Source organism: Tribolium castaneum, chromosome 2, assembly GCF_031307605.1.
Source record: "Tribolium castaneum strain GA2 chromosome 2, icTriCast1.1, whole genome shotgun sequence".
In the NCBI taxonomy this organism is placed as follows: domain Eukaryota; kingdom Metazoa; phylum Arthropoda; class Insecta; order Coleoptera; family Tenebrionidae; genus Tribolium; species Tribolium castaneum.
The window spans coordinates 20454832-20482510 of record NC_087395.1 but is presented as its reverse complement, the minus strand read 5'-3'; the positions used below and the strand labels follow the sequence as shown (position 1 = coordinate 20482510).

Here is a 27679-nt window from a genome sequence, read left to right as displayed (position 1 = left end):
AACAATGAAAGTAATAAATGTCCAGCTTGTTTTTGGTGCGTCTTTTTAGTGCACTTGTTTGTACATTTGACCTCCGGGAACTTAAATCGCTTTCATATGGTGTATCTAAAATTCAGATTTGTACCAAGTTCAAGTTTTCAGAGTTTCAGCAAATAATACAAAAGTGTAAGATATCGCCTCTTAGCTTGTTTGTGGTTGTTCGCATTTCTCTTATTACTGAGACCGAATTTTAAGTTTTTTAATCTTTTCTTATGGTGGGTCTGCTAAAAGTAAACCAATAGTTACACAGAAATCAGCGTTTGCTGTTAATAAAACTTAATGTTTTTCTTTGTGCATATGGATTTTTTTTATTAAAACTATACAATTCCGCTGGCGTGAACATGCGTTCATGTGAACGACGTGCTGGTGTGAACATCAATTTTTTAACATTGTGTACTCTATAGTGTGGACAATCTACAAGTCGCGATAACATGAACATGTCATATTTATAATAATTATTTAATACAAGTAGGTGCCTGCTTTAAAGGATTTTAGGAACCCCTTTCATTTTTCTTTTAACTTGTTTTTCAAGTGGTTTAAGTCATCAAGTCGCCTAAGGCGACTAGATCTAAGTCATTTTAACACACCTTGTACATATTAATTGTTGCTTTAAAAAATATGTATGAAAATGTCATATCTATTACCAAATGCTTGTGTAAAAGTACTTCGAACAAAAATTACTTCGTATTTTCCTGAAAATGAAAATAAAAGTTATTAAAATGAAAAAACAAGAAATTTTATTATTGTTTTAAACATTATTTCAATGCAATACATGTGTAATGAACAGATGCGATAGTTTGAACAGTCCTCAGCGTTTTGTGTTCACATTTGCAAGATTGTACCTACTATGGTTAATATTAAGTGGCTGCAAAAAATATTATGGTACCAAATCTAAGACAATTATCACGTTATTCCAGTAAGTTTACCAAAAAATTCTTATATAAATGTTAAAAGGGAAGGACAATGACGTTAAACTTTTTTTCAAAGAAAACACATATTTTTCAGTTATCATTAAACGCTTACGAATTAGTGGATCAAATTCATCAAATTCAGTGGACTTATCAGATCTGGTTTTGTTTTTTTTTAAATCTGGTTTTTATAACAATGCATTTGAAACGAAATTAGAATATGTTTCACTTCATTTTGGATTTCTAAAGGTAACTGAAAGTTTGAACTGAATTAACTTATTAATTATTCGATCAACACGACAAAAATAAAATGGTTTCGGTCTAGTCATTAAGTTGAGCTCAATTAGAACTCGGACATTCTCGCTCATTGCATCTAGAATTTTTTTTAAGTAGAGATCTACTAGAAGTGAAGCAATAGCAAACATCTAGCTCAACATTATACTAAACACTGAAGTATTTTTTATCCTCATGGATTCGTTTTACCACCTCCAATTTCTGATTATAATTTATTAAGAGATTTAGTTTATAGGGAATGCTTACATTTATAAGTTGATAAGTTAACTCATGTTCTTAGTTTGTTTCAGTCAAATTTCAATAGAATGGTAGAACAGTTTCAGTGGAATGCTCTGAGTTCTACGCTAGAATTTCTAATCATTTTTCTGTAACTTTTTTAAACTGGATCTACTTTCCTAAAGGTTCAATTGTCAAGTTGACAATTTCATAGTAACTCAAAACACTCAAAACACCTCTTACATACAAATAGGTCATGGGTTATTATTCCTAAGATAATCACTTCTGATTTTTTCTTCTGGCTTGTTCAACTTGTTAAGAATCTCGTGAAAAGATTATGGGCAATAACTTTGTTGCTGATACCTAAAGGTCTTTGTACGGTGGTTTATATCTACAGAACTTTCTGAAGGTTTTTCTTTATACTCAAACGTTTCTGTATCTCATTTTTATCTACGTTGTAATCTAATTAATTAAAGTTTTAGTTTCTTTCACCCTTCGTCTCTCGAGTTGCTTATGATTTCAGTTTTCGATTTTGATTTTTTTCTAAGAAAGGTTTTCTTTTAAAATTTATATAACAATTTTTTGGTAAATTTACAAGAATTACATCTTAATTTTATTCCTGTATTACTTGTTTTTTATTTGATCTGAAAAATCCGTTTTAAATTATTTTTTTAAAACTTTAGGCTTAGGGTGGTAAATGATTGCCGAAACATCTCTCAAAGACAATAAAGATTACCAGTACCAGATCCTCTTTACGATAAAATTTATCGATTCTAAATTCGAGGTTGCATCTGTGGATTTCAGAAACTTTTTTATATTCCTATACAGAATGTACCAGAAATACGTGTGTTGATTTCACCACGTAATAAAACTTATCAAGTACAACAATTTTTCTATTTAACATTTTGTAAAATTTTTAAGTATTTTCACTGTTTTCGTTCTTTCTTTTGTGCAAATGAGCCGGTCAGTGTATAATAATTATATTCATAGCAACAATTTTCATTGTTGTTTTAAATTGTTTAAATTGTCCTTTTTGATCACAACAAAAATACTTTGGCTATTTTATTTTTGTACCCATAAGCGGGTACACGTTTCACTATAATATCTTTTCCAAATTTTAAGTAAATTTACAAAACTTTTATTGAAAATTACAAATAGAAAAATTGTTTTATTTATGGAGCTCTGTTACCTGTTAAAATTAATACACGTATTTCTGATACACGCTGTATAATTTTAGTAAATTTCTTCGTTGGTTTAGTAAAAAATGCCGATTAGGTGTGGTTTTCTGTGCTGAAAACAAGGCCAGAGATGATTTCGTTGGTGGTACTGTAATTCATCACGGTTAATGACAAATTAATTGCTACTTTGCTTTTGTGTGTGGCGACCATTACTTAAAATGCTCCATCACGCTAATTCGTGTAATAAGTCAGTAGCGTAACGATGTAAATTATGGCAAAGAAAATTTTTGTCGAATTCGACATGACAGCGTGATCAATTTGCGAACTTTCAGAGATTTTTCTCTCGCAGTTGTTTACGTATTATATTGTAGTAAAAAGAACAATAGGAACTTTGTATTCTTGAAAAGTTTGTTTCCGTTAAAACCGCAACCACTTAACCAATTTAACACAAAACTTGTACGAACGTTCTTGAAATAATGATCCCTCTACCGGGCTTTACGTGTTTTAGATATGGAGGGTTCAAATCTGGCTTTTGCCCGGGGTGGTTATTATATTTTTTCTTTTTATGGCGCGGTATTAATCATATTTATGAGTTTTTTCGTGCAGTGTGAGTTCGTCCAACTAAATTGCGGCTATTAATTTCCAAGTATGTAAGTAACGAAATTGCTCAGACTGAAAAATATTTTTTTGATTAATGATGTCTTGAATTTTAATACGTTGTGCAGGCGGCGCGTTTGTAATTAACCCAAATTAGAAGTAGCTTTTATTGAACTTATCTTAATTAGTGCGAGTGAAAATTACATGCGCTAACGCGGAGAGTCCCCGTTTCTTTTATTTGTGAATTAATCACTCGTCTCACGCTTGTTTTAGCACGCACGTACAATTGCCCAATATCTCATTTCTTCGACTTTATCATTGTTGTAAGCCGCACCTAAATTTATTACCTTCGCACTGCAGGAAATGAATGATTTAAGGGAGGCCCTTCCTGCTATCTGCCTTTTCGTGATTGACCATTGGATGATATTATTATTACTGCGAAGTTGCGAATTTTTCGTTGCTGGAAGTTATGCAACTTATATCATTAACTTAATCTGAAAATGTCGTTTCCGGTGCCGTTTTTTCTTTGTTGAATGCTTCCGCTACATTCGTGTGTCAGAGTCATTTCCTCGCTCACTTAGAAGAGGGCGAATCTAAACTGTTTAGTGCTTATAAAGTTAACTTTTTATGCGCACGACATTTTTTATGGGGAACAGAAGTTATTTTCATATAAATCCGTGATTTATACTTTATGTTTTCTATGATTTCCTTTATGAATTATTTTCACTTTCGCTCATTTTTATGTCGAAAGTTTTAATGGACCACGACTGAAGTTTTTTATTTTTCAGTCGGATTTTTGTTGCTGAGACCCAAAGCAATGATTTATGCATTGCGCTAAATTGTCTTTATTTATTTCGCGGTTTTAACACCTTTCGAATATTTTATCGCATTTCAAAGCACAGTGGATATTCAATTCGGGGGTATATTTCAAGTTTGCAACATAAAAATATTTTATTATTTTATGTGCCACTATAAATTACTACAAAATGCTCTTATGTAACCAAGTTTTGATAAAACGTTCACGGGTTTTAGATTTAAAACACTTCAGGGACTTGTACCATATAAAATCAGTATACGGTAGTAAAAGTAATATATAGTGACGCTTGTTTTTTGGAAGATATTTACATTAGAATTCGCCCCATTTTAGCATAATGACCCACCTATAAAACGCCGTTTATCGACAGAACGTTGAGCATGCACGGAAGTATTTCTCCGATTTATTCACTTGAAAAGTTTATTTTATAAAAATGTTATAATCCTTTCCGACAAGCCTACTCTATTAACAGGCAAACAATCCCACCCGTTCATTTATTCGAGATTAAACAAAAACACGGTTAAAACAGATTTGCTGTGTACAATTTGATAAATGTATGAAAACAAAGAAAATATTTATATACATGAGCTGTTAATGACATAAAATGTATTAAACAAATTTTAACTCTATTTTATGATTTCGTTTCAAAGAGTGAGTTATTGCAACGGCTTTATTGTGAAAATTTTCTGCTCAACGGATCATGTTTCGCTAATCATTTACTGCTGCAAAAAGAAAATTAATTTTGTATTTTTATAAGGAACAAATTTGGTGTTATTTATTTGGTTCGAGACATTGAAATATGATCCCGACTTCTGTTATTAAAATAATTAATAGAGCTGTGAGTTTTTGCGTGGAAATTTTTGTTTGTCTAGATGTCATCACCGGTTCTATTTTGAATTTATTTTTCTCGGCCAAGATTGATTTAGGTCAGGCTTTTGAAACAAACTGTTCTTTGTTACTGCAAAAATAATCTAGGACCGGTTTATAGAAGCGTTATTAACTTAATTCGTAATTAAATGTGATTGGTCCATTCGCGTTGTTAACTTGTAATAACGAATTAAATTTTAATAAAGCTTTTCTATAAACTAGCTCTTAGAGGATTTAGTACTTACTACAATTTTCTGATAAGAATTTCATAAAAAATACTTACCATTTACAAGGACTTCGATAGAAAATGTAATATAAATAACACGTGTTAAAACCCCTACCTCTCATTGTGAAACTCATGCATTGTAACTACTAGTATTGCAACCAAGGTTTTGTACACCTATTTTTTAATACCCTGCTTTATTGAACAAAGAATTAAATTAAAAATTACTAAATTGTAAATTAGTCTATTATTGTCTTTAGTATTTACGTTAGATTCTTATTATAACTAATTATAAGAACGTATATTAGAATTTTCTTAGAAAGTTTTTATTGGTGTAAAGTTAAGCCCCTTTTATAGACTCCATAAGTAAACTACATAGCTACACGTTTTTCAGTTGTATTTCAAAAAGTATCATTTGTATTTCAGATTAGGAAATATATTTTAAAATGTATTAAATATATTTCACAAAGAGATATTTATAAGTACAAATCTTTTTTTCTAAAATACATTTGATACTTTTTGGAGCTAGATCGGAACTACAATTTGAAAAGGTATAGATAATATTGTAAAATTGCAATAACAAGGAAAGGACAATTAAATACTTTTGTGTAATGAATATTTCATCGATACTTTTTAAATTAAGACCGATTTAATTAATATTCGAACAATAATACGAGTATTTAATTAAATTTTTAACGAAGAATAAAAGCAGTAACTTAAAGTAAAAATCATTGCCAACAGATTTGGGTCGCAAAACGTTTCTTCAGCGTTGTATTGTATACTATGTGTTTTTAAACGATTCTTATCTAGTCGTCTGTCAATTTCTGATGCAAAGTCAGAAGTGGCGTCTTCATAGAACTAACGATAGGCATTTAGACAGGAATATTACCATTCTCCACTTATTATTAAGTCACGAATTCGGAAATAAGCGCTTCGATAGTAAGAGTGTTTTTTTTCACAGTTTAACAATTTAGTTGCATTTTAACGAAATTTCTTAAAGAAATTAATTGAATTACACAACTGACAGATTTGACATTTATTGATAGGGGTATTCAATTGACCAGAGCGGCACAAATTTTTTTACATGTAACCCATGTAAACCGATTTCAAAGTTAACTAGAGAATCATTTAAAAACACATTGTATAAATATTGTATTAGCTGTTTAAAAAATGGAGCAAGTGAAATTCACTCCGGCGCGGCGGTGACTAAAATAATTTGAAATTGGAAGACTTAGTTAATCATTGCAGTTCTTGTTAATTTTTTATAAAACAAATACATAACTAAAATTACGCACACATTTTTTATTTTTTTTTGTGAAAGTTATCCAAGCATAAAATTATAGTAATTTTTATAATTATATAGTAAACCATCTTCGATTTATAATAGTAAGTTATTATGAAATTTATTTGGCAAATTCAATTAAACAGATGAAGGACTTTTATTTAGTAATTCATAATAAAAATGATCATAATATCCTAAACCCGGTAAAGGACGAGTCAATAGTGGGTTACTTCTGACATGTCTTAAGATGCAACCAAAATTACTAATTGCACTTACCACTTGGATACTTTGTTTGATTTTTAAAATTATTAATTGAATCAACACTGGTTTTTATCTTTTAAAGAAATAATCCAAAATGAAATTTTAGTAAAAATGTAATCGTGGTTTAAATTTAATTTTTTTAACGATTGCCGATCTGGTCAGTTGGAATTACTATTATTGGTTGCATATTTATACAAATTCCGAAGTAACCCACTATTGATTCATCTTGTATAATGATAAGACGAAATACATTCGTTGCCACAGCGTTCACCGTACTTTGCCTCTTTACACCAAACAGACACATAAATTTTCCTAATATCACACTAATGTCGGCTGTGACATACTGTGAATCACATCTTAGCTATAGTGTGGCGCTGCAGCTCTTCTTTGCTTGTGAAATCATGTGACCGCTTGGAGTGTCCGCTTTGGCGTATTATCTTTTTAAGGCATTATTGATATAATGTGCTGCGCCAAGCGGACACAATATTACATACACAAAAAAAACGCATGTGTCCGCTACATTAGATGTGTCCGCTAATATGCGCTTTTTAGGCGTCTTTGGCAAAGTAAAGTGACTGCTGTGAGTGACTGCAATGGCGTGGTATATTAAAGAATAGCCACCACGGAGTACATCCGTGACCGCTCGAGTTTTTTGCCTTTAAAAAACACAAAATGTTCTAAATGATACTTAAACTTATATCCACTTTCGAAAAATAGTTAGACAAATGTAAAATGGGCATTGGCGTGAGAAACAATGTTGCAAAATTTGTCTTAGCAGCAAATGTGTTAATTGAGCCCTCCTGCAAAATTTATTATTATCTAAAGCAAGTTCTTTTCCACTATCCTGCTGGGGTTAGACGAATGAGAGATAGTATGTCTCAGCTGTTATTTTTATACCAAATTTTTGTAAAAAGATGCTTTAAGCACAATCACTTTTTACAAACAACAAGTATTTTAAACTGTTATAGCATTTATAAAACATTGCATTGGCTTATAGCCTTCATTTAAAAAAAGGAATCGTAGTCAGTCGAATAGGTGATTTATTGTAATACGTTATATAGTTGTGGTGAGTCCCAGTTTCTGAATGTGTTTGTTTTGTTCCAGAAAGCCTAAGAGAATACTTTAGTAAATACGGCGACATAACAGAAGTAATGGTAATGAAAGATCCTGCCACCAGGCGGTCGAGGTAAGTTCCCTTCAAACAAATCGCATAGAGTCAAGCAAACTAAGCTGAACTTCGGCTCTCTCGCTCCTGCCAAGTTTCCAGGAGATGAATTAACTTAAGTCACTGATGTGGTTCTGGATAAACTGGGTTGTTCACTTAGTTTCCTTGATGTGATGATCCCTGATACTCCCCGAAAACTCTATCCATCCTTTTGACGTATCGCCCCTTTAATAGATTCGGACTTGTATTAGAGAGCAGGCCGAGACCCGAGCCGCAAACTTTTCCAACTTCAATGAAGTTTACTCACGAGATTTCATTAATTACTTATAGCTTAACACTTAACAGAAAAAGTCTTTTCGAGGGCCCACACGCCCAATCGGGTAGGTCCACGGCGAGCACCATCTGCAATGATCTCATCAACAACACGCTGCTATTTTTCGTTTCGATATTTAGATGCAAATAGTTGTAGTTTATTAGAGTTACTCGACGAGCCTTTTGTCGTAAGTAAATTTATTTTAGGATTTATCGAACCGATTGGATAAAACGGTTACAAAGGCCTTTTCCTGCAATGGTCTCACACTAAATCACTTTGATGTAGAGCTCATGCAACGCTCGCTCTAGATGTTAGTGTTGCTAGTTTTAGTTGCCTAACTCGTAGTGTTTTGTGTCTTTCATTATTTAGCACTAGAACTACATCAAGAGACACACGATGAGATCGTCCTTTAATGATATTCAAATCTAAGGATTTTCCATGTTTTTACCAGGATTAGACTGCATGCCTTAGCAGACGAGCTTTTAACGGAGGCTTTCGACTTGAGTCAGCAACTTGTCTTGTGTTGAATTGTTTTACTATAAGCTACAGCTATCAAATTTACGACCGCCATATAAAACTTGTTTCAAAACTTCGAACGATCTTTCACGCTAATGCATTCATGATCTTTGCTTTGCCACAATTTTGTGCCAATTGATGCTAGAGAGACAATCGTTTTGCGTCGATAAATTTCCGCAATTTTGTGCCTTTACGGCCCGTTTTCGATTCAGCGTTTGGGTTTAGTGTTATCCAAAAATAATTGTGGTTCAATAAAATCGGTCCAGATCATTTGGAAACGAGTTAAACATCGATGAGGCAATTTGGTGAATTTATTGTAGTATTTAATGTTCATTCTGGGCGCATTCATTACCTTTAAAATGCACCGCAAATATGCATTTAATATTTTGTACAAAACGCTTCAAACGAATCTCGTTTGCTTAATTATTTAACTCGGTCGGGCTAAAACGGCTATATCACGGTGTTGTCGATGTTATGTGCAAGTTGCTAATGAGAATAATTAAAACGGCTTCAATTCTCATTTGTTATTGGTTTCGGTTATACTGGAGGCAACACAATCGGCCACATTTGATATAACAACGAGCAGACCTCAAACTATAGGTTCATTCTGTCGTAATCAGATTTGAGCTCGGTGAATTTGATGTCATTTGTGGCGACAGAGGGATATTGTACAAGTCATTCTTCGTGACCAGTGTTGGCAACTTGGTGAATTTTTCGCTATTTTGGCGACTCCTCCTTTAAGATTATTCGAAAACATGGTGAATTCTAATATCAATTTTCAAATACTTAGATACTGTGAGAAAATAATTCATTCTTAAAACTAGAACGAAACCATAATATCGTCTTAAAAAGAGCCGAATCAAATCTAAAAATTAGTTTGAAGTATGTAGAACAAGCGTTTATAGAACTATTTTCAATACAGTTTACATAAAAATTTCAAAGAAGAATCTAGAGAAGAATTTGTAAACTACTATGGATTTTTGAGAATAATTTAGAGAAGAGTCTAGATTTCAGATCTACAGACGATTTAAGAAAAAAATTAGAGATGAATCTTAAGGAAATCTAGAGAAGAGTACAGAAACAATGCTATGAAGTTAAAAAAACTTTGAACGAAAGTGTAGAAGAATCTTTTAAAGACGCAGATTGGAATCTAAATGAGAATTAGGAGAATGAAGAATTGCTTATAAAATAATTTTGATTTAAGTCTACAAAATAGGGATTTCAAAGGGTACTAGAGAAGAATCTGTAAATAATTTCGGACCTACAGACAGCTTCAGAAAAGAATCTTAAGAAAAATGTAGAGACGAGTACAGACACAATGTTAAAAATTATTCTGTAAGAATTCTAAACGCTACTAGAGAAAAATTTTGAAATTATGAAGGATAGAATCTAAGAGAGAATTTGGAGAATATAAAGAGAATTAAAAGTTTATAATTGAATGAAAGAACATTAAAAAAAATTAAAAAATCTATACCCAAATAAAATTTTTACGTGTTATATTTTCCAGTTTATGATTAAAGTTCGATTGTTGTTTGGGTTGTTGCCATTGCAGAGGTGATGATATTTTCTGATATTTCTTAAATTTTTTTTGGTGTGTATCGGTTTCCTTTTATAGAGTTTTTAGTTCTAGTGTTTTATGTTTTCTTGTTTTAATTTTATTATTTGTTATGCATTTCAGTGAATCTTAACATAAAGACAGAAAATTCAATGTATACTTTCCTTTTCCACAGAACAGAATAAATTATTATAAAATTCGCAGAACTTCAGCGTCATTTCTAAATGAGTGCAGAAATACATTCTTAAAAAGCTAAATGAACTGGAATCAAAAAATTAAAATAATCAATCCTGAAAAATAATTAAATAATTTCTGAAATAAGTTCCTCTCGAGTCGCCAATTTGATTTGAATGTCTCTCTTTAAGTTACCACGAAAAGAGAATGAATCTACCTAACTAGGATTTTTTAATTTTACTCGACTTGAAATTTTCCGCAATTCTCGAATTTTAGAAAAATTTCTAAAACTAAAATTGTTAATTAAACAAAGATTAAAGTTCCCTAAGTTTTCAGATAACGAGAAAAACTGTTGATTTTTCGACACTTTTTTTGGTCTCGAATAGGGCCAGATTTCCTAAGAATTCTTGTTTCGAAAAAGAAAGGTCTTGACCAGAAACACTATACATAACTCAGGATCTTTTGATTGCTTGAAAATTTCAGTTGAACATAAGTCACAATAAACAAATTAAATTTTAATTTTGTTTGGATTGATTTAAAAAAAATGTAAAAATAAAAAAAAATGTTTTGCAGAAGTAGTTTTAATATCGACAACCAATAAACATTGCTTTATGCTTCTTTTTTGTCATTATTTTACACTTGGTTTTATTGTTATTATTATTGTTAATTAATGATTTTGAATATGTTAAAGTTGGCCACCTTACTTTTAACGTTTTTCTAAATTTTAACAAAATGACAACTTAATTTTAACTCGCCAGAGCCAACAACTTTTACTCCCGCATTTTTTTTCCTTCCCAAAAAAAACAGTCCTATAGCCAGTAGTCCAAAATTTCAGATTTACATTTTTCTGAAAAAACAAGGAAATAGCGAATCATTTGTGACTATAACATTAAAAAATATTTTCGTGTGAATAAGAATTGCAGCTTCCGTTTCAGAAATGTAGCTTTCATGCAAAGAGGATGAGAAATAGCTCAAAAACAAGACAAACTGAGCTGTGATAAATTGCTAGCAAAATGATCGTTTGAAAATTGCTGGTTCTAAATCGCGAGTGTCAAAACTGGATCGTAAATTTAAACAACTCCATACAAGTAAGCATCGTCAAACTATTGTATATCTCTTGTTTGCCAACCTCTGACCTGATTAATTGGGAAACCCGAGCTGGAGCAGATTTGTTTTGACATTCCTAATCCTCCTGCTTATAACAACAGCTCCGGCTCGTTCCGAGTTATTTATTGACGGTTTCGGTATTGTGATTCACCCGTTTGACAAATGCCTGGAATATTTTTCCGAAATGAGGCGTTTTTCCACCATTTAATTAAAATTGTTGCGAATTGGAAAAGCGTGTATCGAGCTAATAAAAGCTTTGAAGAGGGGATCGGCCCAACAATATGACGGTTCCTGAGAAGGTCAGGAATCGTGCAAAAGCCCTCCTCCTATCCTGGCTGGCAATTGCTTCCTAAGCAATCCGTTAAATTGGCGGTGCAATGGAGTCGTTACACGGAGAGTTCCGGCATTGAATGGCCTCGCGATCGGACTTCACGAACAAAGTTAATATAAATCGGACACAGTATGTAGCGGACTTTGATGGAACGGTCCAATTTTAAAAGGGCTCTCTGACACGCTACAATAACATATACGAGAGCGAAAAAGAGAAAAACCAAACACAATCACGACTCGTTAATCGCTACCTGCGTTACACGGCGCCGTTTTCATTACATTTCTGACGATCGCTAACACAATTACCAATTGCAGTTAATTTCATTGTTTCCGCTCTGTTAGGCCGAACTAACTGAATAATTGTTGGGACGCCCAAAGCTGCGCTTTCGGACAAAATTTCGACCTCATCTCAGACTCAATCAAAATCACCATGCTAGTTTGGTAAAAATCACTATAATTCTTTACGTTTAAATAAGAATCGAGTTTAGAAACAAAAAATAACAACAACAAAAAAACTGAAACAAAAGATACTCAAACATTTCTATAATTCTCTCTTAGATTGTACTGTGTCGTTTCAAAATATTCCAGAAATTTTCTAGATTGTTCTTTAGCATTGGTTCTCTACTCTTCTCGTAATTTTTCTTAAATTTTTTCTCTAATTCTTTTCTAAAACTTTTTGTAGATCTAAAATCTTGACTTTTCTTTGGATTATTTTATTAATCTATTCTTCTATAAACCCTTTACAAGATGCTACTTTATGGAGTTTGTACACCATAAAATTTTACAACAGATGAATGTGGTGGCCCAAAAATATTTACGATATCGGTCGGTTTGCCTCTCTGCAATAAATTACACAATAAGCGTGCCTGAGTAATTATCTTGAAGGGCCTTCGGTTTGGGTAATCATAATAAAATTTTATGGTGTACAAAGTAAATGTTGCAACAATATAATTATTATTTTCTAGACTACAAGTTTTTTATAAACATGTCTTCTACAGAATTATGTCTGTACTCTTCTGTAGGGTTGTCATAATATCCTTTTCTGATTTTTCTGAAGACGTTTCTAGATCTGAAATGGACATTTTTACTTTATTTATCAGAGTATCTTTAGATTTTGTAAATTATCGAAATGTTTCTAGCTACAAGTTAAACACATTTTATAAACACTTTTTTTACATTTTCTATTCTCTATGTCATTGTAGTCTATCACTATGTGTCGTTACAAAATTCTTCTCTAGTTTCGTTTAGAATTTTTCCCGAATTTTTAGCATTGTTTCTCTACTTTTCTCTTTTCCGTACGTTTCTTTCTGATTCTTTGTAAAAGTTTTTTGTAGATCTGAAACCTAGACTCTTCTTTGGATTATTTTACAAACTTATTGTTGTATAAATTCTTCTCCAGATGCTTCTTTAGAATTACTATTTTCTAGACTCTACAAACAATTCTGGTATAACCACTTTTTCTACAGGGTGATTCAATAGTGGATTATTTCTGACATGTCCTAAGATGCAACCAAAGATACTAATTGCACTTCTCACTTATTTAATTTTTAAATACATTAATTGAATCTACATTGCTTTTTTATTTTTTAAATAATAATAGTCCATAATGAAATTAAAACAAAATATCAAAGCAGACTTGACAATACTCAGAACGATGTAATTGTGTATTAATTTTGAATTTTTTTAAGGAATACCGACCTGGTCAGCTGGAATCGGTATTATTGGTTGCATAATAAAAAAAATCAGAAATAAACTACTATTGACTCACTCTGTATAATAAAATTTAAAAAAAATATATGTGGTCTTCCCATGACATTTTTTTCAACCTCTTGATTTTCCGAAAAATGATCGAATTTATTAGTGTTTTGTGTCTTTGTCTCTAGATTTTTCAAGATTTGTTTACTAGCATTTAAAAAATAGATCATACGTTGAATTTTCCTTACGGAGAGGCGTTTTATAGCTAAGGGGCGCCAAATATTTTAGGCCGATCCTGCTGCATTCATAGTTTATTGTCCAAATAAATCTGGAGGCAGCAAATCGAGTTTGGAATTAAAAGAGTGAATTGTTTTTTCGCTTTTGCGAATTAGTTGTTGGTGCGTTTAGAAAAAGGATCACTGATCGCTCCGTTTTTCTCAAACCAATCTGCAAATTTACACGCTTAGCCTTGATTAAATCCACAGTGGCGTGTAAAGTTTCACGGCTAATTTTCCGGCGAATGTAAAATTCCGGCCCCATTCCATTCGGTGTAAATAAGCGTGTTTGCGGGTAATAATTGCGTTTACACGCATTTGCGGTCCGCTCAGTGTAAAGTGGTCTTTTGTCTGGTTCATCATTTCTGATGAGGCAACAAATCTGCGTCTTGAGAGCTAAACATTTATATGTGCTCGAAACGTGCCGTAATATCTTCAATATTTGTATTCTTCGTCCTCTGGCCCCGGCACTGAGTAAATAGTCGGATCGTGCCGGTGTACTCCCAGACTTTAATATAGAAAGGGTGAGTCGAGAGCGGAGCGGAGGTCCGCCGCAGGTGTCGTGGAAATATGAACACTAGGTAATGTTGCAACTAGGAATCTGGCCACCAGCAATAACACTATGTAATTACTTGGGTTTAGGTTCGCTCTCTGGTCTACACGTGGATGATGGGTTATTACACGACCGACCCCTATAACATAAAACCGGAGAATCCCCGGAATTTCGGAACAATTATTAATACATCCGCATTGCACACAACCTGAATTGACACAAATGATGACGAACGTCAGCGTTTGTCCCCACACCCTTAAAACGCACGAAACCATTAATTCATTGCAAATTGCAACTGATTTATTAAGGCCAAAGCGGGCAAAGCTAAAAATCTAATATTTCTTTTTTGACATTTTTTATTAAAATTTTAAACAAGGAAATCGGCATTACCGTGATGATATGAATAGAATGCGTATTTATTTTAAATTTTCTGAAAACCTCGAGCACTCGCCGTTAAAAACGCTGCACCTTCGTAAATTAAAAGCCAGTAAAATATTGTTAGTAGACGACGCGGGCGTTTGTTGCCTTTAAAAACAGCTCATACAATTAGCGGCGACAGCATTATTTTTAAAAAAATACAGGAGGTGAAAAGTCCGTCGACACAGGTGTGTTTCATTAACCGTGAAAGGGGCAGTGCCTCGGACGACGATTGACGATACACACACGCCAAGACAAAGCAAATATAAAACCTTTCCTGATGTGGCGGCAGACAGGAATACCGGAGTTGCCTCCGGCCAAACCAGAAATTAAACTGAAGTGTGCGAGCAATTGCCTTCCGACAGACGCCTTCGGAACATAACTTAAAGTGGACGATGACATAACTCACACCCAGGATTACAGCAAAACCCATTTTCCTAATATTATGATACTGTGAGTCAGTCGCTGTGGGTGAAGTAGTGAAATACAAATTTGGTAAAATGAAAATTTGGATGGTTTTCTGAAATCTCGGTGATGCAGTTGAGTTAACAAACGGCATAATCCAGTAGGTGGTTAACGTAAATGGATGATTCCATGCATTCAAAGAATGCCAAGCCCGTAGTAATCCAGTGCATTCGGAAGTACTCCCAACATTCTCCAATACGCACTATTGTCACGGAGGAATTCGGATGGAGGAGCAAATAATTTGGTGCTAAACTGCAGATCCGTGTATTTGACTTGGCGACTGAACCAACATTAACTTGTTATTATGCAAAAGTATTTTTTAAGCGAGTCAACTACTTTAAGTAACATTTACAAAAAAAAACATTTACGGATATTTTGTGCCAAAGAAACACTTTCATAATTTGTTCGTAACAAACTTATTGCTTTTGAATTTAAAAGAAAATTGCATGTTTTTAATCAATTGTCCCTAAACATTACTGTGTTCTAAAAATTCGCAAATCGGGAAAGTTCATTTGTTTCAGCATTCCAACTTCAAAATGATTAACCAAAGCATCTAATGACATAATCACTTCAGCAGTGTAGTTTTTCAGTTGCATATTCTTTAAAATGTACAAGAATACTCGTAAGTAAAATAAAAATTGTTAGCTTTGTTTGGTGTACCATTGGGTTTCCTTTTTCCAATTTCTCAAACTGAAGTCTCGTTAAAAGACCTGTTGTTTCAAAACAATTTTGATCTGTAAGTTATTAACGAATATGTTTAGTAGACAGAATTTTGTATCAAGGAAAAATTTTTTTTAATTTTCTAGAAATGTTTTCGAGCAAAAAGGTACTACTATGGGTATTTTATTGTAATCCATCTTAGCTAACCTTTACATTAGTTGAAAAGAACTTAGAACATCATTAGTTCGAATATTTTTATAGAGTTTGGCGAAAGTATCTATGTGGTTGATTTTTTCATTATTTTTGATTTTAAAAAATGTATTTTAGAGGAGTTTTCCAAACTTTTAAGCAATAATTGTTTTCAAAATATTAAATTTATTTATGAAAAAGAGGTAGACGGAAAGTAACTTTTTTAGAAATTTTAGTAATTAGAACTAACAACACATTTTTTGTGTTTGATATTTATAGGAAAAACATTAGTACATTTCAACACTTTTTTATTCACACGCTTGTTATTTTTTTCTTGATTAATGCAAGGTTTGAAAACATTTCAAAAGTATATAAAAAAGTAAAGGTTTATAGAATCGTCATTAATTTAATTCGCAATTAAATGCGTGATTAACTGATCACGTGACCAAATTGAATAAATGTGACTGGTTCATTTGCGTTGTTAATTTTTAACAATTACATGAGCTGTGAGTAAAATTTTGATAAGTTTTGAATTTACTTATTTTATCAGTTTATTTACTTATAACTCCAGGACAATTCTCAAAAATTTTCTTGGGAATCCGGGAAGATATAGTAGGACCTCTAGAAAAAATATATTACACAAAAACCTTACACGAGATGTAATTTAGAATCAACACACATTTTTGATGAATTTTGAAAAGGACTATAGAATTGATGAAACTAATATGGAAATTGTTAGAGTAAACTGTAAATTTCTTGACGCTTGCGCTTTCAAGAGTTTTAAGTTTTAAGGTGTATTTAACAAAAAACAGTACTTATTTTACAAGCAAAGAGTACTCTCAAGAACCTACTAAACGAATATTCACTATAAACAATTGGTATGGACAATGGATGGTAGAAAAAAGTTAAACCTTAGTGATAGGTGATAAGTGCTTTCACGATTACCACTACGAACAATAAGAAATTGTTTTTACGCACATCTTCCTGATTTCTGGAATTTAAAAGATATACTGAAACAAACAATAATTCTGGACAATTTCCGCACTTAACTGCCACCTAAGCTTTTATAGGCATCTATAATACAAAAATATTTTCTTGTAGAGGATTATCTAAATTTTTAATTGGCGATGCCTCGTTGGAGGGCGTGGGGTAATCATCAGCGGGGCACAATGACCATTGTACAGGGTATCTTGTCGCGTCCTAATCGCCGTCATAATGATTGCGAAAGCTTTATCCGATTATGGTAATGTTCTCGCTGGGTCCGCCAGATAGCGCTCCGTCTGAGACGCGCGTTCGCTATCATTGTTTACTCGGGGCTTTGTTCTCCCCGTGAATATACATGAGCGTTACATATGGAGTAGGCTGTTATTGCAGGCTTGTCTTCTGTCGTCTTGGTGTGCCCCTTGCCCGCCCGCCATCGTGCTTGACAAGACCCCCGTCGACCTTTCAAACTTTAATATTGTTATATATGTGACCGGAACTGAAGCTGCGTCCACACACCGCTCACTCTCTTCTTCACGAAATTGGATTCGACTACCTTCAGTAGCGGCTCGTGGAGAGAACAGGCCCAAAAGTCACCCAACGTGTCGAAAAGTACCCCATTTTCATGCAAAAACTCACCCTTCTGTAGATAGTAGAATTTGATAAAAAGGGTTTTTTGCGTTTCTGTCGAGGCGCAACCAAAATTTTGAACCCCAAATTTTCTTTTTTTCTGATTTTCTCGGATTTTCCTTGATTTCTTCTTCCTCTGATTTCTTAACCCTCAGTTTCTGCCAAAGTTGTGTTTACTCTCTCAGTCATGTTTTACTTTTATTGTCAGCAATGTTTCTTTACGTTTTGTCAAACAGAATGACTCTGAGATAATTTCTCAGTTATAAGTTATAAGTGTTATAACTTAATGCAAGTGGCCATATCTCTTAAATGTTGAAGTTTTGTTTATATTCGTATTGAGTACTGAGTAAAGTTATTACCTGGACGACTGAAAAAATGCATCACTAATTCAACCTTTGTCTAAAAAAAATTTAAGACCCATTTTGTAACTACCAATTCAACCAAAGGTCTTTGAAAAATTAAACAAAATTTCAATTTGTAACTTCAGAAAACATTTTGCCTGACAACTAGTCAGTCTTTCGTCCAGGGAACAGTACATCTGATGGTATACCAACATAGCCCATTTGGTAGATCCTGTTACCAAATCTGCTAATGAAGAACTATCAAGCATTGTACTAGCTTCATTATATTTTGCTTTTGACTCATTAGATCACATTTTTTTTGCAAAAGGTTAATTGTCTGTGGGTTTGATGAAAATGATGTTTTATTGTTCTCTCGCTACCTATAAGATCGGCATGAACAAGTTGTAACGAACAAGCAAAAATGTTATTTAGGACACATAACTTTAGCATGCCCCAGGGCTCAGTTTTGGACCCACTCCTTTTTTAATTTATAGTGTAAATACACATTGTCCATTACAAAATATTCAGACTATGAAGCTCTTGCCGTTGAACTCATGCAGTTTGTCACTTCAGTTCCAAATATGAACTTTGATACTATATGTAATGAAATAAGCAATGATTTAAAGAGAATAGCTAAATATTGAATCAGTATTAACTTAAAGCTCAATGAAAATAACTGTTTAATTTTATATTCTCACCTAAAGGTTTTAAAAACATTTTGAAGAATATAACATTAGTAGTAATTTAGGTATGTTAATAATACTAAATGAAACGTTACTAAAAAAAACAAAAGGCTAGAATATACCATTGATAAGGTGAACATTGGTTTACAAAATTTCACTTTATGTCTGTTGCCGCAAATTTAACAGTTGATATACTGTTGAAGTGTAGATTTTAAAAATCTGACATCCAAAATTGTCCATCAGTACCATGTTAGAGCTTATGAAAAGTAACTTACCAACATCTCAAAAACTAGAGCAGGTAGAAAAAATCTGTCCAATGGTTATTTAACAACAAAAAAACCTGAGACAACAGATTAGTAAATCACGAAAAAAGCTATGTGAATTCTTCTAAATAATTATAAGCTATTATGAATTTTATATATCTCGAAAATTAGAGCTAATGAAGTAGCTGTTGGTCGTTTTGAAATTAGCGTCGAAGATTTACTTAATAGCAAAAAATTCTGAGGCACACTGATATAATTTGTCATTATCTGTATTATCAAAAAAATTATCTTTTTGAAAGTTTTATATTATAGTTATCATATCTTAAATTTCAAATTGAGAAAAAAACTAGTAAAAAAACTTACTAGTAAAGTACTAAACTAGTAAAAAACTACTTTTCTTTATTACTGCTTTATAATTTATTATCCTTGTTTAGATGTTGATAAAAATACGACATACTTATAGGATATACTTATAGGTTCCAAAAAATTCAAAATAATAGTTGCAGATTTATCTTCGGCTCAAAAAAAATTGATTACGTCTATTAATGTATTTCTGAAGTGGTACAAGTACCATCTAGCATTTCGCCTAAATTCTAAACCCAATGACTTTAGGAATAAATTTCATTAACGACACTATTCCCATACTGCTCCATTAGTCTTCTTAACGCAACACAATTTTATTACCTAAGATTCTTTCCTAGATCTCTATTCTCTATAGCTTAGATCTTTTGATTCTGTTAAAGTCTTTAATAGCATATTTAATTTTTTAACAACCTAACTTCATTAAGGAATTTTTGAAAACGAATACTGAATAATTTATCTGTTAGAGTTTATCGTTATCTTTGTTATTAATTTTTCTTTCTCAAGATTACTTTATTTTTTTCTTTCTTCTGTCATTTATTATGTATTATATAAAATCTGTACTGTATGTTGTTTTTTAGATCATTACTATTATTAATTTAATTACAGTCTTCAGTAGTCACTCCAACTCAAGTTGCACTAAATCTGAAATTTGAATAGTGATCTTCTGAATTCTACTATCCACAGAAATATTTCGGTTACACTTCACCCTTCACCTAGCGAGCCGCTACTGCTTGTAACTTTGCTGGAAGAATGAGATTCGAAATTTTATTTATGAATTATTTATCTCGAGTTTAACAACATGCTCAACACTCGCATTGTACGTCGACGAAACTTCAAAATACTCGCCGACAAGTTTTTATTGCGTTTTCAGAAATGTAAAACTCCACGGCACAGTTGGCACGACTCGTTCAAGACACACCAGCCTATAACGGAAATTATATCGCGCACACATCGTACGCTTTTTCTTCAATGCATTTAACATGCAAAAATCGTAATAAACTTATTCGTCGTTAAATTAAATCACGCTGCACTCTGTTGCTACTTTAAGCAGCATATAAATCAGCGAAATTACTGCTCGGCTATAAATTTAAAGAGACAGATTGCTGAAACCCTGCAATTTCAGTGATGAACTCGACATGCGTGTATGCGGTTTAACCCCGAGCGAATAATCATCACTAGAATTCAATTCTATGACTGCTGTGGTAATAAAATAATGCAGAGCATTAAGATGCAGCCGTATGAGGCGATTAGGAAAAATTGAACGCTTTGTTCTGAAGGTTTCAATTGTCTGGAACTGGCTGGACTATTTGCAAGTAAATTTTGGATAAAGAAATAGCACTGTAATGGTCACTTCTGATAGACTTACACTGAATTTCGATATCATTTTTGGAACCTTTTACCTTTATATTTTTAATTTTTTAAAACAACCCACTAAGAAAAAGTAGGTACACTAAAACTTGTCTTATATTTTCTGGCATATCCGTGATTTAAATTAAAAGAATCGCCCTGTATATCTTTATTGTGTTTCGAAAATAATATTTTTCTACTTCGGTTTCATATTGACGTCATTACGATACGCGATTTGCGTATCCAACGGAGTGTTATAATAATTACACTAAAAACCAGGGTAATTTAGTTGGATAATGTTGACAGCCTAGTTTTTTGACAATTATTTGATAGAACTGTCAGTGTCAATTGGTACCTGTTTCAAGTGCATAATTTAATCAAATTAATCAAATACGAACCTTTAGAGGCTTGTCTATCAGCCTTTTCAAACACCTTTCGAGTAATGTACAAATATAACTTCAAAAGCCAGTGTAAGTAAGTAATTTGAGATCTCATTATCCTTCGGCTAATTTTCAAATTCCACGTATTTACCACAAAAGTATTGCAAAACGACTTGGACACTTTCAGAATACATTTGTACGAATAAACTAATGACAGTCTAAATTATTAATTGCATTTCACTGTCTGTGCGCAAATGTTGTCAACTGCCACACAATTCCCTAAATTTTGAAATTAATTTTTTTGGTACAAAAAGTGCAAAGTAGAAAAAATACTGTATGATATCTCTTTTGTAGGACATTTTCGTGCATACGACAAAATGCGTCTTATAAAAATCGTGTCATAATTATACCATTTTACAGTTTAATTTTCTCTTACAGAATACACATTTTTAGATTCGAGTTGCAATTATCCAGTCGAATATGGTTGTGAATTTTTTGCGCCTTTCTAATTAAAATGTTCTAAATTGAATTGGTTGAGTAATTTAGATGGGAGAGGTTTTCGTACACAAACAAATCGAAAAGGAAACGGTTCTTCCTTTCGTTGATAAATCGTGTTTCTCCAGAAACTGAAATCCAGTTTAATATAAAATGATGGAACATTTCAGCGATGTAAATATGTCGTTATTAATCAATAAGAAAGTTGACTGTGAGTTATGAAGTAAGCTGCAATAAGAAAACAACGGAAATCGGCAAACAGTTTCCGGTCGGAATAAAAACCGCCTTCTTGTATCACGAATCCACAATCTCAGCTCGTAAAACTCCGCACTAATGACATTTTAATGTATTCTTTCTCTGATTAAGTACAAATTACCTCTACGTACGGACGTGTGTGGACTTGCACAAAAAAGGAATCAATTGCATCAAGTGAGATCGTCTCGCAGTTGGCTTTTTGTGCCGTGGCGCATGTATAAAACAGTTTCCATTATGTATGCATTTCCCAGTCTCCCACTATTTTAAATTTTTAATAGAAAATGTCCGTTTTAATCCGTCTGTTTATTGCTTTTTATCTGCTCTTACATCGCTTGGATGTAACAAGATGGAGCCGCACCCCATTAAAGCGTTTCCAGGACGCTAAAACTAATCACCTGTCCTAGATCAAGGCGACATTAAAAGCGCATACCGAATCATGAGTTTTATGCACATTTTTAACTGCTCCGTTTTATTGTCGGACTTTGTAATAAAAATTCCAATAAATAAAATTGACGGGGCTCATGGCATGCGGTATGGAAATTCACAAAGTTGATAGCGTGACTCAGGTTTAAAATACAGAGATTTATGAAATTCATGACTGCATTCGGTTTCTTTCCGATGTGTGCGCTCTATCAGTGAGGCGTTTATTCCCCGATTGTTTGCATCTATGCGAAGAAATATCATGTGTTTGTGTGCTAGGTACGAGATTCATTATTTCAAACTACCGTCTGGAGACCACCTACCCAACGACGCCTCACTTCGTCATGACCGTTTCCCACCATCTAGGTCAATAGACTTTGCACTTTGCAGCTCTTCCCGTTCGCTTCTTTTCATTGCTGAAATCCTAATCGGACGGCATTTCCCACAACTTCTCCACAATTACAGACGAGAACAACATGAACACGAAGCAAATGATCCGGAAGTTTTTCAGAAAGCCAACGAACGTGCCCGTTCATGTTACGACCAAAGATTTGTCACAAACCGGTAATCAGGGAAGGGAAAAAATATCAAAGGGTGCATTAACACACTAAAAGGCCTCGAAAAGATAATCTTGCTTCATCAGTTTTTTGTTTATTTTCACAAATAGTCCAAAGTCGCATTGAAAAAAGTTGTTTTTGTGTAATTGCTTTTGCCAATGATGAGTAGTTTTGGAGTTAATGTTTATAAGTTTGTTCAGTTCAGTTTTGTTTAGTTTTATACAAATTAAATTCTCCAAAAAAAGAGGTAAGAAACTGCTCAAAGATAATTTTTACTAACGTAGATAGAATTGCTCAGTTCTACAATTTTGTTTGCTTAAGATGAGTAGTATATGATAATTTGATCAAAGTTGGATAAGTTTACCAATTTTGTCAAATTTTATTTAACAATATTTATTATTTTGACAAAAGAACAGAACTCGGGGGTTTATCTAAATGTAACTTCACCTAACGTAAAATTGTCCTAAGATTAAGAATCTGTAATTGCTTTTTGACTACAACGTCTAGTTTTTAAGTTATCGATCAGTTTATAAGTTTGAGAGATTTTTTCAAATTACTTTTATCCAATGTTATACTTATATTTTTGTTAGTGGTATTTTAAATACTTGAGCATAGAAATCATTCAAATTTTATTTTGGTTTTACCGTAAAATTGTAGAAGGAATAAGAATCATTGCTTTGTGCCTTAGATGGGTAGTTTTTCATATATGGATGATAGATTGGCCGGTATATGTCGATTTTATTCAATTTTAGACGTTTTTATTAACGTGTTGTTGTTTAAGGAGCGATCACAGTTTGACATGATGATCCAAACTAACCTATTTTGTTTAGTTTTATACAAATTTTATTTTTTTTAAATGAACTAAACAGCGTATAAAAAAATTACTGCTTCTAACATACAATTGCTGTAAGATTGTGCTCAAATTGCTTTTTGCCTAAGATGAGTAGTTTATGATATTTCGATTGAAATTTGACGAATTTGTTCAAATTTTTAATAATTTTATAAGATTTTATATTTTTTTAAGGACCTCAACCAAGAAATTGCCTGAATTTTACTTTTCCTAACATTAAATTAGCTGTTTTTTGCTTAGGATGAGTAGTTTTGATATATCGAGTTTGATAAGTTTGCTCTAGCTTCTAACCAATTTTGTCCAACAATATACAACATATACAATATACAACATTTTTAAAATTTTTTACAAAATAATGTAGCTTATAAATCGTTCAGATTCAAGTTTTCTAATGTAGAACTGTCTGGGAATTAACAATCTATAATTGTTTTTGGTCTAACTTAAGTAGTTTTTCAGATATCGATTAATGTTGAAGTTCATTCAAATCAGTTTTACATATTTTTTTAAGAACTGAAGCATAATGTCGGCATAAGATACTTTTTTAAAGCAAAATTGTCTATGGAGTAAGAAAATGTAATTATTTTTTGCCTAGATTGTGCAGTTTTGACCAAAGTTTGACAAGTTGGTTAAAATTAATTTTGTTTTATACAAATTTTTATTAATATTTTTTCGAAAAATTGGACGAAGAAGTTACATATCAGAATTGTAGTTTATTAAACAAATAAAGAAATGTTGTGTATAATACATCGTTTTCTTTTATAGGTGCATTGAGAAATTTTTGTTAAATTTTTTCTCCGATAGAATAAAAAAAAATTACCAAATGGCATAAAAAATCACCAAATGGCCACTTTATTCTATGAGTCAGATAAACCAATAACTAAATCAAATAATGTGCCATGGTAACCACTTATCAAATCAAATAGTAAGCAACAATTATTAAAAATACTTTTACTGGGAAAAATTTTCCAGGGATTCTGTTATTGCTTTTTGCCTAAGATGAGCAGTTTTTGAGACATCGTTCAAAGTTTGTTTAAGTCAGTTTCGTTCAACTTTTTTAAATTTTGTCTCAAAGAATTGTGACAAGAAATTGTCTAAATTCAAAGCTTTTGAACGTAAAATTCTGTAAGGATTGAGAATCAGTAATATCAATGAAAGTTGTACAAATTTAGTATATTTTTTTCTAAAGAATTGGGCCAATAAGTCATATTTAACTTTGACTAATATTGTTTTGCCCCTATAAGATAGATAGTTTTCGGGATATCGCTCAAAGTTTGACAAGTTGATGCAAATCACTTTTTCCGATTTTAAACAATTTTGAAAAAATCCAGAGTTGAGCTAAGTAATTGTCTAAAAACTTAAGTTACTAAACTTGTCCAAGGTTTAAGGGTTTATACCTGTTTCTACCAAAGATGATATATCGATATTTAAATCATTATTGTTTATTGAACATTTTAATTTTTTTTCTAAAGAGTTGAACCGTAACGTTGATTTTTTTCTATCAAAGAAAATAAAAGTTGACTCACTTTCCATAGGTACAAGAGCTTTTAGACGAAATACGAGTGCACCTTGAAAACTATTTGATGAAGTAGTTAATACGAGGGTCAAGATGCAAGTTTATATAGGAGCTTTTTTGCCCATTTAGATATTCTAATTTTCTGAAGTGTGTGAGCTCTACACGGATTAATGACTATCCCTTACCTAATACCTTCTCGGAAGAATAAAATACTTGTGAACCCGATAGGATTTGCCTTTTTTCACTAGTAATTATTTTTATTTTTGTTAGTAGTTCTGTTATAAAGTAATAAGGGTGCTACAGGTGAACGTGTAAAAATCGTAATTGGTTTCATTTTTTTGGTCTAAATTGCTTATCTTTTGTGTTTGGTGTTGCGTTTGTTGGCACATGAAGTGAAGGGCGCGCCGAAGGGGAAATCGGATTTATGTTGTCAAGACGATAGCGAGGCGCATTGATTGATTGATTACCTCGCGGATGAATTATGCCATAGTGGATTGGATTAGCCCTAATGGTCTGGAGGAATGTCCGTGCCACCACCTCCAGACCTCTTCGGGATTATCACCTGCACTTCCAATTTATCATGTGGTCACCGCACTTAATCTTAGCTAATTTCCTTGCTCCCTCCTCGCCATGATACGGTGAATTTCACTGATTGACTGATCGTTCGGGGCAAGTTCACTGCTTTTTACGCGTCTCGTTTAAAAACCAATACTGATTGATGGAACAACTTTTTCGGGCTTTTTGCGGAGGGCCAACTATATTACTGATTGATTTGTTTTGCCGCATTTGATGAGACCGTTACATATTTCATGATGTTGGGCGTTAAAGCGAAATTAACACGAAAAACAAACACAAAATTCTATTCTCATTCCTGGAAAAACATCCAATAAACAAACTTGTGATAAATTATTATTCCAGAACAGACGACTTTTCATTTTCTGAATTATCATTATTGATTGACACTGTATGGCTGTTTTAATACAATTACTTTATCCATTTTGCATCAAAACCCGAGAGTAATTGCATTTGTTTGATATGCTTATACACCCACACACACGTGTAATTTAGCGTAATGTCGGTGATAAGCACCTTACCATAACTTTACACTACAAACACGAAGTAAAAAACATTGACTTTGACGAATCCTCACCCTGTTTGGAGTAAATTTTGGGTTGTCGATCCGGAACGACAAAAAACAAAGGGAGCCGTACAATATCTCCCAATATTTCTTCCCTAGCCGATAACTCGACGTTTGTTTAAAATCAATTTGGAATGAAACTTTCGCCGAAGTAGGGAACAAAGATAATTTCATAAAACCCCTACTCTATTTGTTCACTTTTATGGTTTATTTTTATTTCATCTTTCATTATCCAGTTTTTGTGTGCGCTCCGGGAAAAATTTATGCTCTTGATGGCAGTGAAAGGACTCGATAAACGCGTCGAGTTGTTAAGAAAACACGAACGCTTCAAGATCGATGTTGTAATCATTTTACATTTTGCAAATGTTTTTGAGAACGAAACACCCCTTAGGATGAAATTGCTTTGATCGGGCTTCTCAAATGTGATGCTTTCTTAAAAAAGCGAGTATTGATTGTCGTGAAGCGGAGGATCTCTCTCAGCCCCCGTAATTAAATCATTTGCTAAACTTGATTCTTCGTCACAGGTGGGGATATTTCTTGTGTTCCACTCTATCGATGTCTTTGATCGTGTTGCTATCGCTTCGGCTGCCTCAAAGGAGTCAACGGATTGTTACATATCCTCCAGCGGATTAAAACGATAATATTTCGTGTGCTACCGCTTCCGGATGTTGTCCCTGGCGTCCTTGCACTTTTTCCATGCAGGAAACTCGTTTAATGGAAAAACTATTGAATACTATCTTTGTGAAACGGTCTTATTTTTCACGTCGAGACGTCGCATATTTTCCTAAGAATGTTCTCAATTTTGTAAATCGAGTCACTCCGACACGGAGTCTCTGGACGTTTAGACGTTACGCGAATATCCAATATACCTGGATTCGATTCTTGAATAGTAAAGTTGGCTCGATTGATTGCGTCCAGCTGGTCACATTTTCCTTGCATACAACACTCAACTAGCTGCAGAACCGGTCTTATTTTTAATGAGCAAAGTTTGGAAATACTTTAGGATTCCATTTATCTCATGAAAAAGGGGTCTAATATAGATTACTTAATTTGTAGCAGTCTTCAACAAATTTGATAGTGAACAATGTACCGGGAAATATTGGAAGCACTGAAAAATTAATTTAAAGTTTAAAAATTAGCTTTTATTAAATTTTCCTCTTGTTTCATGCAGAGCCAGACGTAAGTTCACTATTCTGAAAAATTTAATCAATTTTTTGAATGGTATTTACGTGCAATGATTGTGAAATATTTGCGAAAGTTTTTGCTGGTTTTATTAAAAGTATTTTCAATTAGAAAATAATCAAATCATGGAACGGTTCTGTGTCATTAAGTAGTTGTAGAGGTACTTATTCACAAGAAGAACTAATTAG

The 27679-nt window shown here is 32.8% G+C and overlaps 1 protein-coding gene across 8 annotated transcripts in view; it reads left to right on the top strand.

Moving 5' to 3' along the window:
* Positions 1-27679, top strand: part of Rbp6 (RNA-binding protein 6) — a 384381-nt gene that overhangs the window by 179781 nt on the left and 176921 nt on the right. For all 8 annotated transcript variants that reach the window (XM_064355244.1, XM_064355243.1, XM_064355245.1 and 5 more), the window contains exon 3: positions 7784-7865. In XM_064355244.1, the coding sequence (XP_064211314.1) occupies positions 7784-7865 (82 nt within the window). The remainder of the gene's footprint in view (positions 1-7783; positions 7866-27679) is intronic.